Source organism: Manis pentadactyla, chromosome 14, assembly GCF_030020395.1.
Source record: "Manis pentadactyla isolate mManPen7 chromosome 14, mManPen7.hap1, whole genome shotgun sequence".
Classification (NCBI taxonomy): Eukaryota; Metazoa; Chordata; class Mammalia; order Pholidota; family Manidae; genus Manis; species Manis pentadactyla.
Window position 1 is genome coordinate 82,631,821 of NC_080032.1, and position 19,315 is coordinate 82,651,135.

Sequence of the window (19,315 nt, forward strand, 5' to 3'; positions counted from 1 at the left end):
CAATGATTGGTCCATAGCAGCTACCAAATACTGTTGGTTTCTCTGTTCCAACTGTGGAGCAGTTTCCTTGATTAATTGCTCTTCTAGGCTATGATTCTGTTCTGGAGGTTAATCTCCCTTGTCCTTTGTCCTGCTACTCTTAGGAAAGGTGCAATCTGATATTTACTTTCCTCAGTACAATGTAAGGATATACATCAAAATATAAAACATGCTCAATCATCAACCTTCATCCAATCCTAGGAAGTTTTCATAAGGCTGTAGTACAAGTTCACACAAAAATGCATGCACATTTTTAAAAGGTGAAATGATACAAGCAACCTCAGTGTGTGTACATAGGATATAGTAAAATACATAATTGATATAAGAAAAAAATAATAGCTTAGTCACAAATACTGTTGTTCAGTTCAAAAAGATTACAGAATAGTATTATTATATAAATGTTTATATATATATGTATATATATATATATTTTTTTAACATACACAGCTCTCCAAAAGGATGTTTGCTCAAATGCTATTGGTGGTTCTCTTCGGTAATAGAACTTGGGGTGATTTCACTTCTTCTTTACATTTTTCACAATCAGCACATGTGAATTTTACAAGAACTGTTTTACTGAACTTTATATGGTTCTTGATTAGCTAGTTGTGGAATATTCATTTTACAAATTAATCGTGTTTAATTTTAAGACAACTTCTTCCATGCTGTTCAGCATTCCAAATCGTCCTTCCTAATATCAATTACTGTTTGTTCAGAAAATCATCTTATTTTAATACTACTCTGAAAAAAACAAAATCAGAAGCGTGGATTAGTCAAAGTCTTTTAGGCCAAATGGAAGTGAGGCTTTACCTTTCATACATCTTGAATTAAGTAGCTCTAGCTACTAGGTAACAACTAGTTAATACTGGGTTGCTTTTAGCAACAAGGTGACTACTACTGCTGATAATGAGTATGTATGGATATGTTATTACTGAAGTGATTAACTAGAGACTGGTGAGTTATTTAGCCTAAGTCTCAGATCACTCATCTGAAAATGAGAAAGAAGATTGCCTGAGGCCTTTCTTAAAAGTGCTAAAAAATGTTAGCTATTATTATCTGTATGTATGAGAAAAGTCAGTAACCTAACTGTATTTTTTCAAGTAGATCAATGATTTTAGAGTATATTTTATGTAGGAAGCTTTTTTCAAATGGCAATTTCAGGTTTATTCTTGCACAAGCAAACTAAAAGATCAATTACAGTGTACTGTCAGAATTAAGAAATGACATTCAGGAATGGATTTATTAAAAATCACATTGTCATTTTAGCTACTGGACCCCCTGGTTCTTACTGGACCACTGGAGAACCTTGGCCTACTTATAATTAATTACTTCCATTAGTCTTACTTATTTACATAACAAGTCTTGTTAAGGACAAATCATTTTCAAAATTATTGACTGAAAAGTTTATTCTATAGTTTAATTCCAGTAATTTGTATCTTGTTGTGTTATGTTTACCCCCACTCTGCCAAAATTAAATATTTTCAATTTCATATGAAAATCGTAATTATTATTTTTAAGTCTAATTATTTGCCTAATATAGCATTTTGCATATTTTCTCAGGTGTGTATCTTAAATAGTATTAGGTATTATTTCTGATTCTATGAAATTCTATGTGCATCTTGACTTACATAGAATCTAATGTTAAAGTCTGAGTTGTTACTGCATATCAGATATAATTATTTTTTGTCAGCTGCTTTTTACAAATTCATATGGTACCATTAATTTTTCATAACTCATTTGTATCATAGTTTGGATTTGTTTTTAATGAAAAACTATATCTTATTGGTGACTTATTTTCTTGAAAGGTAAAAAGTAGTATAATTAAAAACAGGAATAATGGATTAGCTTAACTAGACATGACTATTTAGTTACTTTAATGTTTTAAGTGTAATTAAAAGTGTTTTAAATCAGAACGACTTTGAAAGGCATAGATCTGTTTTAAAATATTGGGTATCCAAATAAGTTCATATTTGAAGGAGGCTACTGTGTAAATGGCATTCTAAGTCTGAGAAAACATCTCATTTGCCTTTAGTAATGAGAAATCTTAAGAATATACATTTTCTTTTTTATTTTGTTTTCCTATAAGAACTTCCAGAACACGTATCTGGCTTATCTGTATTGAAGATATTGAGGCTACAGAAGTTCAATTTTCTTTAAAAACTCCATTCAAACTCCAAGTGCCTAGTCCATGACAGCTGGATAATGGTTTTGTGCTCTTTTTAACTAGCACGTTGGAATGAAAGTAAATACGTGAACTCTGTATACTTTAACATTAGCTATCACATAATGTTCCTTTGTTTTCACAGATTCAGTTTTTGAATCTGTGAGAACTGATAATCTTTCAGTTTAATACTGATTTACTGCAAACAGATAATCTTGTATAATGGTTGTTCATTAAGCAAACATAGTTATTACCTCATTGCTTCTCTTACTTCCAACTAATAATCACTTTAGTAAGTAGTTTTACCAAATTTAGGTTAGTGAAAAGATACTATTTTCTGATTCACTTTCCACTTTCGAATAGTGTTCTCAAGTTAGAGTTCATGTATGTACTTTGTTGGGTTTGAGGGCTAAAGAAAAGATACTGTAGCTGGTTGGAAAATGTGAATTCAGTGCTACTTTATTGGCTCCTAAGCCTTCATTTTAGCAAATTTCCCCTTTGTTTCCTCTAGTTAACTGTGTCAGTACTTCTGGACAAATGAATTCCAGCAACTGTTCTTGTTAACAGACTATTGGTCTCAGAGCCATAATCATAATCCAATTATCTTTCCTTGTAGCATCAGAGGCTCCTTGAAATTCTGGATGCAGAGAAGGAACTATTAAAGGAGAAAGTAAAGGAAGCTTTGATTCAGCAGTCTCAGGAGCAGAAGGTGATACTTTACACTTGCTCACGGTGTGGGAAGAATGTGCTCTGTTACCTCAAATCATACATGTAATGTCTATCCAACTGTCTTATCATTTATAGGAAATACTGGAAAAATGTTTGGAGGAAGAAAGACAAAGAAATAAAGAGGCATTAGCATCTGCTGCAAAGGTATTTCCATTTGTAATGTGTTTTTTTGTAAGTGGAATTAAAACACCAAGTTCATTAATGGGTTATAGTCAACCTACTTTCCATAGAATATTTCATTATAAAAAAATCAAAAAGAGGTCTTTTTCTTATTTTTCCTCTTAAATTTAGGATTCATATTATTATTAAATTCACATTATGTAAGATTAAGATATGAAATGCTTTACATTTAGATTATTAATTGTTAAAAATGTTGAGAAACTAATAACCACTTGGTATTTGATAGGTATCATCACAGTGATGTGTGTGTGTGTATATATGTATACATTTATCAAGATATGTGATTTTTAAAGCCACCTTTGAAGTAACTCACGTAACTAGCATACTCACAGATAGCAAATGTACATATGCCAGCAAGTACATGTATAGCACTAACTTTAGAGATTTGGATTTGAATTTAAATATACTGAGAGTTTTATATGTGCAAATCCCTATGCCAGGGGTGGAAATTTAAGCATATTATGATTTTATCTTACAGAATTTATAATCACATAAGAAAAATACTAATTATTACTGCTAAGGCGAGGAGGAATGCATTAAGTTATTATGAGTGTATAGGTAGTATTTCCATGTCATAGGAGTTTTTGGCAATAAATTACTTTTGAAATGAGCTTGAAGGATGGCTGATTTTCTGAATCGTTAGTCTGAATTTTATTCCATAGGTAAGGACAGACACATTGAAATTTTTGATAATTAACATTAATTATTTAACATAATTAACATAATGATAGTTAACATAAGTTTTGGGGATATTAGGGGCAACGAAAGCTAGAGGGAAGGAAGGAATTTAATAGAGTATATAGGAAGCCTGGGTAAGAGATAGTGAGTAGCAGAAATAGAGTAGTAAGAGTAGTTTGGAAAGAAAAGAAATAGACAAATTCTGTAAATAGGAGATGTACTTAACATGTATGTTTGGTGCGGATGGTTATAGAAGGAGGCCAGGTTGTGAACTCCCTGAGTATTGGGTCAACAAAAACATGGAAAGTAGTACTGTTTCTCCTGCCTGTAATGTATCCAGATAATGTAATGTATCCTGTAATGTAGCCAAGTAAGTCGCTAAGTCTACCTGACATTTACAGCTCAGGAGAAGGGAATGACCTGATAATATAATATGCTTTTTTCTTTTCTCAGAGGATAGATGGTAATGGTAGCTATGGAAATCGCTGTCATTACTTCCCACAACAGCTTAGAGTGACAAGTGGCACAAGCAATGAGCCCTGAAAGAACTCCAAAACTTAAAATCCAAAGAAAGGAGGACGTTACAAAGTTACAATGTTATCCAGATAAGTAGGAGAAATAAAAGCAGCCTGCTGTCATGTCAAGCAAGAAAAGAGAGGGTTTCAAGGAAACAAAAGTAGTCAACTACATAGGCTCTCACTTTGAGGTCAAGAAAAGTAAGGATTAAAACAAAAAACAGAAAATATCATTTGGATTTAACAACGTGGAGGGCACTGGTGAGCATAGTAAGATAGTTTAAGAGAAGATTGTGGAGTAAAACAAGAGTTCAGGGAGTGGTAACTCACCTTCAATTTCTGTCAAATTTGGCTGTTGCCTGGAAGCAAGAGTAACAGGGTATCTGTGGGGTCAGGGGTGGGAGGTCTGCAGACTTTACTGCTTCCCGAAGGAAGATGGTTTTCTTGAGGAAAATTCTTATGCGGTTGTTTGAGTTGCAACTGCAGGAGGAAATTTTCACGGCGCACCATTTTACTGAATCACCAGGGTTATACAGACTTCAGGATTTAGCAGACATTTTCTCCAGAGTAAGCAGAGGGAGGCCAGCATCTCAAGAAAACTGACAAATTTTGTTGCCAATGATAAAATGTGAGCTTTAAAGCAAAAATAAGAATTTTGGAAAATTTGTATCTGTTTTCTAACACTTAAAAGACTTTTTTGATGAGACTGTTGGTGATATTAACAAATGTGACCTTATGTTTTGTTATGACATAACAAAATGTGTCAACGTCTGGAGAAGAGGCCTAACTCAATTGAACCAGTATTTTCCAAATAAAACGATTTTAAAAATCATGCATAGATAAAGCACTCATTCAGAGTGCAAGAAAAGGTGGTGATGTAACAGAGTACAAAAATTTCTTTGACATGATATGATTTTCCTTGTTGCAACTAACTTTTAAGAACCACCCCTTGTTAAGTTTTAGTGTGGAATCGTCAAGAATACCTTTAGAGATATAAACCAGCTACTAAGTACTTCTCCCTTTTCTGCTGTATATCTGTGTGAGAAAGCTTTCTTTATATATGTCAACCAAAAAACTAAAAAACTCATTGCAGGTTTAATATAGAAGATAGATACAAGAACCTAGCTGTTTTCTGTAGGTCAGACATTACAAACACCAAACATTTAACAATATCATTTTCTCACTTTTTAATTTTGGAAAATATAGCTATTTTTCATAAAATGTGTTACTGTACAATGCAATTAGTGTTATTAATTTCAAATTAATAAATAAGTATACTTATTTTGTTTTGGTTTGAATTTCTGATATGGCATGGTAAATCTTAATGTGTGTAGCTAGCATAAACAAAAGCCCTTTGAAGTCCTCAATATTTTTTACATGCCTAAGGAAATCCTAAGACCAAATGGTTTAAAAATTGCTACTTTAAGCTGAGGCTTGGTTTCTTTGAAGTTGAGAAATGCCATGGAAACATGTAGAACTATTTGTATGAAAACAAATAATTTATTTTACAGCAGTTATTAAATCTACATAAAAACAGCAGTGTCGGAACTAAACCCTATAGAATCAAAGATTTGTATCCTTTAGGTTAACCCAAATCTGTCTTATTCAAGGAATTACTGTGCAGTCACTCTTTGAAGTATTTTCATTTAGGTCATTATTTGTTTTGAAGCTTGAAAAAGAAGCAGTGAAGGATGCAGTTTTAAAAGCCATAGAAGAAGAAAGAAAAAATTTGGAGAAAGCCCATGCTGAAGAGAGAGAGTTATGGAAGACTGAGCACGCAAAAGATCAAGAGAAAGTATCTCAGGCAATTCAAAAAGCTATACAGGAGCAAAAAAAAATAAGTCAGGTTAGTGAAATTAATTCTCTGTAATATTTTCTTTTTTCTTATTTTTCTCAAAATGAAGTATTCTTACTATTGTTTTATTTTACTTAAAATCACCTTCGTGGACATAACAGTATTTAATCATTTTACCTTCGATATTTTTTAAACTAATAATTTTTAATTTAGCAATACTTTCACTTTCTGATATTAAAAACTCAGTAACTTATAATTCTGCCTTTTGGCTTTTCGAAAAATTCAGAATCCAAATTTATATTTAGTTACTGCAACTACATTAAGCCTCCTATTTAATATATATTTTTCTTTTTCACACACACACACACACACAATCAATACAAAGTAATGTATGTAGAAAAAAAAAAGTTTGGTTCAATTAATTATGTCTAATTTATATGTCTATTTATCTATACGTGAATATTAGAACCTCCCAAATATCCCTATGGTATCATAAAAGATACTGTTTATCAACAAATATGGCCTACATTCGAAATCACTTGTGATCACTTATCAGAACAATTAAAAACTACATTAATTTCATTTTCCATAATTGAATTTGCAGTTCTATTTTACCTGTATTTAGTATTTTCTTTATATAAGCAATGAGATACCTGAATAAATTTTTCCTTAAACAAGTATAAAAAGCAAAAAATAACATTTTTAGATATCTTTCTTTAACATGATCAAAGTGTTACATATACTACTGTTGTTCATTCAACTATGCATTATAAATGTAGCTAAAATGCCGAACCCTTAACAACCCAGAAGATTCTTTTATGACTTATTAACTAATCTTAATAAAGCCCTGAAAAACTCAGTGTTTCTAATATTAAGGATAAATGTTACACAATTTTTTTAAAAAGCCACAAGTTTATTCTCAAGAACACAGTTATACATTTATTTTAAAAATTAAACAGATCTGTAGGTAACATGTATGGTAAGGTAACAGTGTAGCAACAGATCTCTTTTTTTTTTTTTTCCTAGCTTTTTTTTTTTCTACTAGTGATTTCTAATTCTTTCTGTAATCTATTGTTAATATCAACAAATATATGTTGATCAGCTATTGTATGTAAAATGTTTAATTGTCTGAAAATTCAGTTGGTTGGAATTTCATGCCAGTGACATCAAGATCATTGGTTAAGTTCTGATTTGGGAGAGTTTCAACTTTTTTTGATCACAGATCATTCCTGTAACCTCATACATATAGATGTGGGCTGTTAATCAACATGAGTTTGAGCAAGAGAGCATGAATAAATCAGCACATATGCATCACTCAAGCAGAAAAATACATATCTTAAAGAGCACACTTCTCTACTGGTTTGTCAGGAACATTCTTACCTACAGGAAACACTACTCTTTATATGATACACTTTAAAATTTGTTTTCCATAGTTTCAGAGTACTGTTAAGATAATACAAGCATGTCCATGAATAAATGTATTGTGTACATTTTCTTCCAAATTACTGCATATTTTGGGCACATGTGAGATAAAGAAAGATGTGTGTGTGCACATGTGTGTGTGTATGTGTGTGTGTGTGTGTGGTGTGTGTGTTTACCTGATGGCAAAGAGAGTGGAATAGAAAACATATAGAACAGAGAACAGTGTTTTCAAATAACTCAGGTTTTCAAATATGATACTATCACATGTATTCAAGGATTTCCTGAAATAGTTGCTTTTATTTTCATTAGTTGTAGTAAAAGCTTATAGTCCAACAACTGTCATTCCTTGGGTGCCTTGAAGTTTCATAGTCCTAGTCTAGAAAATCAACAGAATTTCTTTTCTTGAAAGCCAGCTGAAATTCAAATATCTTTTGTTTATTTAAGCCAGTAAGATAAGCAAATTGCCTTAGTCAAACTTACTTTTTGGTGTTACGCATTAATAATTGAAACTACTGCCTGCTGTGTTCTAGGGACTGTACTTATTTCTGGGGATATAGTAGTAAAAAAAAAAAGTCTTCCTGCCTTGTGTAGAAGACTGACAAGAAATAAAGATGTATTGTGAAGTAGAGATCAGTTGCATGAAGAAAAGTCAAGCTGTGTAAGGAGCTAGAGGGTGAGGGAACTAATATGTAAATAGGGTATCACGTAAGAACTCTCGGGAGCTAGCATTTGAGTTGAGGCCTGCATTTAAGTTAGGAGTTTACCTTGTGAGTAGCTGGGGAAAGAGTGTTTCAGGCAGTGGGAAAAGCAACTGCAGTGGCTCTGAGGCAGAAGGGTGCTGGGAGTAATTAAAAACTTTATGGTCCTTATATGGATATAGACAAACAGACCAGTGAAATAGGGTAGAATACAGAAAAACACACAAATTTTTCCATAATTTACAAATCTGTAAAGATGATATTACAAATAAGATGAAGTTACCTTAGCAAATCAGGGTTTTTAATCTGCGTTGCATGGAAGGTTGTCCAGTCAATCTGAATTTACTGAAATTATGCAAAACTATATATGTGTAGATTTTTCTGCAGAAATAGTTCATAACTTTTATTAAATTCTCAAAAGTATCTTTCTTACTGATTAACCCAGAAAAGATTAAACATAATTGCAACTGGCTTCCCATTTCTTTCTGCACTTTATATACTAAAATGAATATCAGATACATTAAGTATTGAAATTATAAACTTAGTGCACTAAAAAGAAATGGGGCAAATATTGATATCCTGTGAAAGGGAGAATCTAAGCACTTCTCCAAGGCAGACTAAGGACCTCTGCATAAAGGCAGTGAGAACACAAGCAGAAATTGTCAAAATCAACTTTTTCAGAACTCTGGATATTAAACAAAGGCATCAACAACCCACGGGGTATTTATTCAGGAAAAACAGTCAAGTCTCAGTAAAAATAGCAAGTTCTGTAGAGTTTTAACTTGCCTCATTGCCACCCCCTTGGGCCCAGCTCCATAGTAGCTTTAGGAGTGTCACTATCATGGTAGCTGTGAAAACCAGCAATGTAGAGGCCACTGGAGGGGGCGGACCAAGTTGGAGCTTCACAAAAACCCCATCTATTTGGCCTGCCTGGCAGCTTCCTAGAAAATCTCCATTTGCAGGACTTGTCGATATTTGACCTGGCGCAGAGCTTATTCAGTGGGAAAAGCCCCATCTCCAGGATATTTGACAGAAGTAGTAAGTGGCAGTTATTTAACCTTCCAGCTTCCTGGGACAGAAATACCAGTTGCAAATATGAGCCTGACCAAAAAAGGAGGAGGGTGGGCGGATCTGGGCAACGTGATTGTTATAAGTAGCTTTGAAAAGCTCTGGGAATATTTGAAAATATTCCTGGATTTCTTGAAGGTCACATATATGCCCAAGGTTGTCCACATGCCCCGGAAAGACCTGAGAAGGCCCTAGTCTCTCACCTCTGGCTGACTTTGGTTCTGTGCAAACAGAAAGTGAAGGGTAAAGTAAAGCCGTACACTGTCGATGTTGAGGGTGTGCCCCAACACACGCAGGCCCTAGGCAAATAATGGGAGACTCACTGGTTAAAGGCATTTAAGGAAATTCCTTTCTAATCGTTAGCTGACTACTGTGCTAACCCAGCAGAGACTTCAGTGGCCACACATGATAAAGCATACAGATTTTACAGAATTAGTCCAGAAAAGTTCCTAAACGAACAGGAAATTGAGATCTGATTTCTAGAGTTGCTATATTACATCATCTTAATGTCCACTTTTTATCAACAACAACAAAATTATGAGATGTGCAAAGAAACAGAAAGGTATGGCCATATATAGGAAAAACAAAGCAATCATCAGACACTGCCTTCATGTGGGACTTACTAGACAAAGCCTTCCATCTGTTACTGTAAATAATGGTCAAAGAACTAAAGATCATTTCTCAAGATTTATGAGCCCTCATCTTATATATTATGTGTATATATGGCTCTTCAGAAACTAGCACTGGTGGTTTTTGAAAGACTGGCTATTAATTTTTAAAAGTGAATCCTCTGCTCTAAAAACAAGACTGCAGATACATGCATGTACACTGCCGCACCTCCCACTATTCCTGCAGGCACAGGGTGTGCATTGTTGGGAGGAAAAGGCCCTGACCTCCTATCTCATAGTGTGTATACTTCTCTTGCAGCATACGTCTGATTCAAATACTTCCTTGTTTGTCCCACTGAATTGAGAGTCTCACGAGTGTCTCAATCATATTTATTACTCTCTTAGGCCCTAGCATAATGTCTGACTCATAGAATGTGTCCCAGAAAACCAATCATGGTCCTAAAATATCAGGAGCCACAGTAGCATACATTAACTCTAGATTAGTGAACACCTGATCAAGTGTAATTTAGTATCAACAGCACCATAGTCTCTCTGTGAGATCATCAGGTATCCTGCAGAGGCCTTTATGTGGTAATTTTCATGTGCGTCTTCTATAATATGGTCATTCACACAGAAATCCTCAACGTGTGTAATATGGTTGTTCCTTTAGTACTCACTGTCACAGAAACTCTTACCAGACTTTGGCAGGGACTTAGAAAGCAGTGGAAAATACTAAAGTTCCTTAGCAGATACTAGATAATAGCTTAGGATGTAATAAGTATAGTTATATATTGATCTTAAAACCAATCAAAAAGGAAACTATTATGAACATAAGAAGAGTAATATGGTTCTATGCCTTCAATATTTAGTCATTAATAATATTTCATCAAACTTAATTTTTACTGTTTCATAGAGTTGTTTTCCCTGAACATAATCATTTTTAGTAGGTAAGCAGGTAAACTTTTTTTTTGAAAGGAGGTGGGGGAAGTTGTGCTCAGTGTATTTCACTTTTTATAGAACATGTACCTGTGTTGATAATATGAAACAATAATATACTTCCCCTTGAATATTTCTTTTGAAGTTTTATATGAGTGGAAGTTCTTATGTAGGAAGCCTCCCTAGTTGGACAGTGATGAATCAGATGTGTTACTTCACCAAGGGACTGTTGTACATCCCGTAAAGCTCAAAGGATATAACGGTCGGAGATGCAAAAGATTATTTCCCTGCAGTAGAATATGTCAGAATTGCCTGTTTGAAGAGTGTTATCTAGGCAGTAGAGTTTATATAAGAAACCTTTGTATTCAAAGACCTTTATATTTTGTATATGTATAAAATCTAAAAACTTTTTCAGAAAATACTAAATTAATAAGTACTTAGTAAGTTTCTTGATACAAAATCAAAACACAAAATTGTAGAAAATACCACTTATGATAGCATAGTCTTCTGTTTAGTAGCTTAGAAATTATATGTTTCTATTATTTTGGTGGTTCCCCTAGAATTGCAAGATGTATCTCCCACCTACCAAAGTAATTGATCAGTATTTTTATCTTTCTTCCAGACAATATAAAGAACTCAAAATTCTTCAACTCAGTTTACTTTCTTCCATAATTTTATGCTATTGTTATGATTAACTCTGTATTTTCAAACCTTGCACTAATACAGTGTATTCTTCTTTATATTTATTATAAATAATAAAATACTTCTCTTTTTTAACCTATATCTCTGATCTTTCTGGCCTCTGCGCCTCCACCTGAAGTGCATCCTTCAGAATTTTCTTTGGTGTCATTTTACTTGCAGGGACCAGCAAGCAGTTTCTGTAAAGGCTTAGGTACTAAACATTTCAACCTGTGGGCTACACATTTTCTGTCACAACTATTCAGCTCTGCTATGGTAGCGTGAAAGCAGCCACAGTGTGTAGTGAACGGATATGCTCGTGTTCCAGTAAATTTTATTTATAGAAACAGGCCCACAGGCTATAGTTTGCTGATCCCTGTCCCAGTTGAAAACTATCTCAGAAACTTAGGCAGTACTTACTGTATATATACACATGCACACACGCACACAATATGTAGATACGTACTACATACACGAAATGTAAAGGAGGTATGTGTACATTTTTACTGTCTTCATTAAGTCTCAGTATTGCTTTATTTTCCATTTTTCTCTGTTATGCTTTTGGATAATTTCTTCTACTGTATCTTCTATATATTCATTAATTCTTGCTCTGATTTGCTTTGAGAATCTATCCGTTCCATTCTTAACTTTAGGTCTTTTTAGTTTTCTAGATTTTGGATTTATTCAAATACATCATTTTGTTCAATTCTACTACTTAGTCTCAGAATGGCAGATGCCCTCAAGACAAATTAGTTTTGTTCTCCCAGATCTTGAGCCACCAGTTTTTATTATCTGGTAAGAACTTTGATGCTTTTAAAACATTTTTGCTTATTTTCTTTTGTTGAATCAGCTTGTACAGTTTTCTAAAGCAAGAGTCTTTGTGTTACATATGCCGGTACTAGGAGTCACTCTTTATCGTATCATGAGGCAGAATTTGGAATCCCATATTTTTTATAACACAAAGGAAAAATTAAATAATGAGATGGAAGACAGAATGTTTTGAGTTATTTGTTATGACACTTTAAATTTTAGTGTCAACATTTCTTGTCTAAGTGAAATTGCTAAACATGGTCCTGGTCTTTAAAGCCCTAACACCCATCCTGTTTTCAGGTTTTATTCTCACCCTTGGGTCCATAAGGGCTGGGCCGTGGTATGTCTTTCATACAGTTGTTTTAATAGCAACATTGATGTTATAGTATAGCCTCACCATACTCTACCCTGATTTGACATTGTAAGGGAGCGGAAATTTCATGCCCCCAGACACTATAAAACTTGTCACCTTCTTCTCCCTCAACACATACACGAGCCTTCCTATCTGTGGCTGATAAGCCTGAAATATGGTCAGGGCATTGGCGCCTATCAGTATATGAAGTTTAGTCAAGCTTGTCTTATTTCAGTTCTTCACTGAAGGCTGTTGCTAATATTGCTCAAGAGAGAAAAACAACCGATCCTGGAGCACAAAATTTGACGAATCTCTCCCCTTCGGGAAACCATGAATTGCCTTTCCTTACACTTGGAGAGACAATTCTTAGTGTTAAGTTTCTGCCTGACATAAGTAATCTCCATGTGGGTTATCAGAAAATAATGATATTTTAATAGACAAATAGATAGGAGGTGAGGAATTAGGTAGGCTAATTATCATAGAAGAGTATACTTATTACAGAGTAAACTTTATATAATATGTATGTTCTTAGATTTGGTCTATGTACAATTTTTCTTGGACATTTTTGATAGGAAGAAATTTCACATCATTCTCAAAGTTCAGGGAGCACTGCATTAACATTTTAATTCTGGCATTTTAGGGGATCATCAAATACAAAAGAATTGTGTAAGTCTTTATTCTATCTCGAGAGAACGTTCCAGACTGCCAGTGGTCTGGGTAACACTGGTTTTCACTACATTTCAAAATAAAGTACATTATGCTATAAAATAGAATAGAATAAAATTTAGATTGGTATTCATATTGCCTTGCATTTCTCATAATAAATAGACTGCCATCAGTGAGTTTCCCATCAGCATGTAAAATTTTGCTCAGCCAATATCTGGCACGTAAGATACCACCACATTCAGCGTGATTCATGTTAGTATCGATGTCAGTTTGTGACGCTCCTCGTCTGTCTCTGTCCATGTGTTTACTGTTGTTTTTTACTGAAAACCAGATGTCACTCTCTCAGTTCAATTTCAGTGGAATAAATGAAAATAATGATAGGCTGTATAAATTATATAACATTATTACTCTTTCTTTTTCTTATGGGATAGACATACTTTAAGAAACAGGTAAGAAATAATTTAATTTAGAAAGTAAGATACCTGCAAGGAGTCATCATATTTTATTATTTTTCTAAATTCCCAAGGTAAAGGAAAAAACACATTTCAGTGATTAAAATAATTCAGAAAAACAAAGATTATGCTAGGTGTAAAATACCAGCTGCAAGGAAAATAGGCTGGTATTTCTGTAAGTAGATTTAGAAAAAAATATGCAATAAATATACATGAAGTGAACACTTTCAGGAAGATGACTTTCTAAGATTTAGTTGTATTCTTCCAAAATTTTTTAATGAATTTCTAGACTCCATTAACCAATCACATTAATTTTCTAGAATAGCAAATTGGAAAAAACAATGATGTATTACAATAGGTTTATAAAAAATCCCAAAGTTAATTCATTACCCTAAATTACCTTAGTTGAATGACTAGAAATATAATTTATAAGTAAGCTCTACCCTTAGGCTGCTAGTGATATGAATCTGAAGTCCTGCCTCCTGAACTTGTTCATACCCTTGAGGATTTTAACTATGAGTTTCAGATTTATATTTAATGTTCATGCTACTCCTTTTAAGAAAAGATCTGGAATATTAAACATTATAAAAGTTGACAGAATGGTATTGTCTCTTACAAGAATAAGGAAAACTGGCAGTTCTCCATACTCAAGTTCATTTACTAGACTTTATTCCTAACAAATATTTTAGGCTATTAGCTAAGAATCTATTTTTATGGAATTTTTTCTTCAGCTTTGGTGGCAGGAAAGAGTAAGCTAATGGTAGTGGTGACAAAGATGGCAATAATTAAAACAATATTGGCTATCATATATTCATTTGTAAGTGCAAGGCATTTTGCTAATTGTTTTACATGTTTGATTTCATTTAATCCTCACAGCTACCTTGTGAGGCAGAAACTAGTGTCCCCATTTTTACAGATGAGGAAATTACAGTTTAGGGAGATGATGTAGCTTGCATAAGGCCGTGGTAACTCTTTAGAAGAGGAAAGAGGCCGTATTTAAAACCAGGCAGTCCCTGCAGAGAAGACAAGTAGTGACTCTTCAGCATCTTACTACCCTGATGGACAGTGACTGTAATGGGGATTGTGGGGGTGGCTTGGTGAAGGGGGGAGTCTAGTAAACATAATGTTCTGCATGTAATTGTAGATTAATGATAACAAAAAACAAACAAACCAGGCAGTCCTGCTCAAGAGGCCTTGCAACTCGCCACCACACGCTTCTCCCTCCCAATGTTTTCATTGCAGAAAGAATTCATCTTATTGATCATTAAACGTATAGGTAATTTAAAAAGGAAAAACTTTAAGGAATTATTTTCGTTTCTTCTTTCAGTAGTATTTATTGAGCATCTACTGTGTGTTGGCATTGTTGAAAGTTTTGGCATATGGCGCAAGCAAGAGAGAGTCCTCAGGCCCTCTTAGAGCTCAGAGTTAAGTTGAACAAGACCTACAGTACTTATGGTAATTCCACATTGTAACGTGGGCTGTGAAGGAAAAATCAGGATTATGTGTTTGGTTGAGAATGGGTGGTAGGGCACTTGTTTAGATAAGGAAACTAGGAAAGAAACCAGATTCAAAATAATTTGCATGCTGCTTGATTCTATCTCTATTAAATTCTGGAGAAGGCAAAATTAATTTGAGAGGAAAGAAACCAGTTGTTGCCTGGGGTGAGATTGGGGAGGTTACATTTTGAAGGTGATGGAAGTGTTCTCATTATGATTATAGTGGTACTTAACACTGTATAAAACTTATCAAGTTATATATTTCATACTGATAAATTTTACTGTATGTACCTAAATTTTAATAAACTTTTATAATTTTTATTCATTTACTCTGGTGAGGAAGGTTGAGTTTCATGGGATGGGGCTAAACATTGATTTGTGCATATTAAATTGAAGGTACCTATTCATAATCCTAGAGGAAATGTTGAATAGGCAGATATACAGGTCTGGAGTTCAGGTGAGTTATCAGAGATGGAGATCAAAACTTGGGATTAGCAGGCATATATTTGGGGTTTAAAGCCAAATACATAAAAAAGAAAAATTTTCTGGCCAGGACTCTACATGACATTGTTTTATGAAATGTGACTGTTTTCTACCTAGAAAAAATATGGCCACTTCAGATTAATTGTGTACTAGTGGAAATAGTCTCACACTTCACTTGTTACCTTTCACATGAAATTGGGAAGGTGTTAAGGATATCGCTGCCTTCTGTTTCCCACTGTTAGCCAAGATGCGTGGCCAGAGCTGGTCGACATTTTCTGGGAAGCTTAGGACCACCAGTATTCCAGCAGCGTCTCCACCTTCTGCCCAGCTCCTGTCCAGTGTCAGAGGCCAGCGCTCATTCTGTCCTCTAGTCCTTGGGAAGCTGGGCGGGATCCGTGGAGGCTGAAGGGCGACCATTCAGGAAACCACGGACTACCTGAGTCCCGACCAAAGGGATTCGCTTTGCAAAAACCTGGAAGCTGTTTTTTCCATCCTAAGTTTCATGGCACTTCAAAGCACTCAAGTTTTTCTTTAATTAAAAGAATTTTGAAAATACAACTTGTAATTAATAGAAATTAGCGTCTTTGGCCACTAAGTCACACTAGAAATGAGGAAAGGATGCAGTATGGCAACACAAAAAACAATCAGTATAAACTTAAGCAAGTAAAATTACTCCTGAGAAATATAAGCGGGAAAAAGTGGCATCTGCTTTAGAATTTACCTCAGGATTTTCTCTGTGTTAATACTGACCTTCCCTGAGGAGAGAAATGTTAAAGTCTGACAAAAAGCACAATACCTAAGAATTATGGCATTTTTTGAGAGAGGATTTTGTTTGGCCTTGGTCATAAATTAAGACTAAGTCATAGTGTTGATTTTAGACTTGTACATTTTTTTTCTGAGATATTCAGAAGAAAGTTTATGACTATGGCTTTGTTTATTTTAGTATTAAATTAATACTGTGTTCCTTGAAAATTTTTGTTAGAGAAAGGAAAGTACATTTGTTATTGACACCAAAGTGGGTAAAAAGAAGAGAGTCATTAATTTTGCTGTTCTAGCAAAGTCCTGTAAAAGAACTCTAGTGCATACGGACACTTAAACTATGTCTGACGTTGGAAGCTCTTGATAATAGTTTTTAACCACAGCCACTGTAATTTAGGGTTATGTTTTCCCCAAAAGCCACAAACATTATAATCAGTGGTTAAATTTTAAGAAATTTAGTGTTGCCACCTGACCCTTCTTTAAAAAAAGGAAATAGCATTTCTGTTTTAGCTTAGCAGGCTAGTTTTAGAACCATGAAATAACTTTTTGTATTGAATGATTTAGTTTTGATTCATTAGTTTGTCTTAAAATTTTATTTACAAAATTATCATAGTAATTTAATTATTTACACATGAAATCTTACATTTTTAATTGTTGAAAGTATTGTATTGATTGTAGAGACAAGTGAACAAATAATACATCAACTTGCCTTCTCATCTCTTAAGACCTTTCCGTCCTGCTCCATTTCCTACTTCATTCAGTTACAGAACTGTCTACCAAGTTATCCAGTCCAGAGAACTGCAATTCCTCCTCGACACTCCCTCTCTCATCCTCGTTTTCTTACCTTTTTAATCATTAAAACCTTCCCTTTTTACCTGTTACATAATCCTTAAGCACGTGTGTTTGCTTCCTACCTGCTATCATTATCTCAATTAGGGTTGCTTACCCTGAATTCTTAAATTGACTTCCTTCCTTCCAGTTTTGTTCCCTTTCAGTTTAGAGTAAAAACCAAATGTCATTCTCCCACTTTAAAGTCTTCAGGGCCTCCCCATAGCTTAGAGGATATCATTCCAGCTCCTAGCGCAAACTCTAAGTGCTTCAAAGCATGAAATATAAATCTTACAGTGACCTGGTCCTGACCACCTTCTGCCCCTCTGCTTCACCTTTCATGCTTTTAGTACCAAATTGCTGGCACACACACCAGCCTGTTTTCTTCAGCCTAGGGTGTCATTGCTGTCCTTACTTGCAAAACCCATTCTTAGTTAGTAATTTAGCTTTTTTTTTTTAATCTATGAAAGCTTATTTTTCTACTTGTTAGATTAAATCACATGTTCGTCCTTCTTCTTTGGCAGTTGGTATATAACCATCCCACTGCCCAGACACTATTAAAGTAAAAGGAGCTGTTTTGGTGTCTTCTCCACTTAGTTATAAGCACCTTGAAAGTAGGAGCTGAGTCTTGAACAAATCAAAATAGATTATAAGATGGTGCAAGACCAGCACTGTTTTAAGGAAACATATTAATCTTCAAAAAATGGACTTGATCTCCAACAACACAATTTAGCTCTTTTAGAGTTTTGGTTGCTTTAAATGGAACATTTTACTGAAAGTTAATGCTTTGGATGTTATGATCCCTTTAAAAATATATTAATCAGATAGTCTGTTGGATGCCAGACTGAAATGATTCTTACCATTATTCCGTGAGATACTTAGAAAGTATTCTGGGAGAAACAAGGATAATTACTTTCAGCTCCAGAAAAAGTGTTTACTTTGAACAACTAGTACAGGTTTGCTCCAAGGTGATGAGTGGCTGTATGAGTCCAAATAGAATTTTTAGTTCATGTTCTTTCACTGGGAAGATGAGGGCCTCCTATTCAGCCCCACAGACTGTGTTTTAAGACAGACGTTTCCAAATCAGGAGACTATCTTAGACATTTATTGGTGCCACCTCAGCCTCTATTCCTCTCTTCCCAAAGTGATACTTTTTAAATTTCTCTAGGTGAGATTTAACTTACTTTCTAATCTAGGCATAAACCCTTATTTACTTAACCTAATGATTATATCCTACCCCCAGACTAGCAAGTCCACTAATTCACACATTATTCTGAGTCAAGCCTCTGAGACTCCATTTTGGGACCTGGGTCCTCAGGTATATAAACACTCTTACTCACCGTCAGAAAATGAGAAAATACTTGTAACTGTTAGTAACCATCTTGGGACCCATATGTGTAGAGCTTTTGTGAAAACGGAGTCAGTAGCAAAGGCAGAGAGTGCTGAGAACTGGAGAGGGAGAGACTGGCATCCCGGCCACAGTCCCTGGGCACCGAATGGGTCCTACTCTTGGTTCTTTTGTTTTCTCTTATATGAGGCTGAAAGTTGTTTGTTTTTTAAGTTAGTTCATGCTGAATTCACTGTTACCTGTGATAAAAAGGATTTTTACTGATTATCAAATAAATATAATAAATCTAACTAATAAATGCTCACTTGGGACTTACATTTGAGTACTAGCTGTGCTCATGTATAAGGCTGCATTTCCAGATCTGTAAAGTAGAATTAATAATATGTGCTTTAAAGAGTTACTGTGTGGCCCTTGGAAACATGTAAAAAACAAGAATAAAAACTAAGATGGATGAAATAGCCTTAGAGACTGTAAAATATCATGCAGGTATTAGGTAGTAGTGTGTCAAGCCAGCAGAAAGCCTTGCCACATATTATTGGAGGAATTGGAGTATTTATTTAGGTCAGAGAACAAAAAAGTATAGATATGGCAAGATTCTTCACCTATTTTAAAGGCTG

General features: G+C 34.4%; 1 protein-coding gene across 5 annotated transcripts in view; it reads left to right on the forward strand.

Annotated features, from left to right (window-relative positions):
* Window positions 1-19,315, forward strand: part of CCDC91 (coiled-coil domain containing 91) — a 329,601-nt gene that overhangs the window by 241,770 nt on the left and 68,516 nt on the right. For 4 of the 5 annotated variants that reach the window (XM_036889457.2, XM_036889452.2, XM_036889455.2 and 1 more), the window contains 3 exons: window positions 2,814-2,906; window positions 3,002-3,070; window positions 5,969-6,145. In XM_036889457.2, coding sequence (XP_036745352.2) covers window positions 2,814-2,906; window positions 3,002-3,070; window positions 5,969-6,145 — 339 coding nt within the window. The remainder of the gene's footprint in view (window positions 1-2,813; window positions 2,907-3,001; window positions 3,071-5,968; window positions 6,146-19,315) is intronic. The other variant, XM_036889459.2, reaches the window with a different exon arrangement.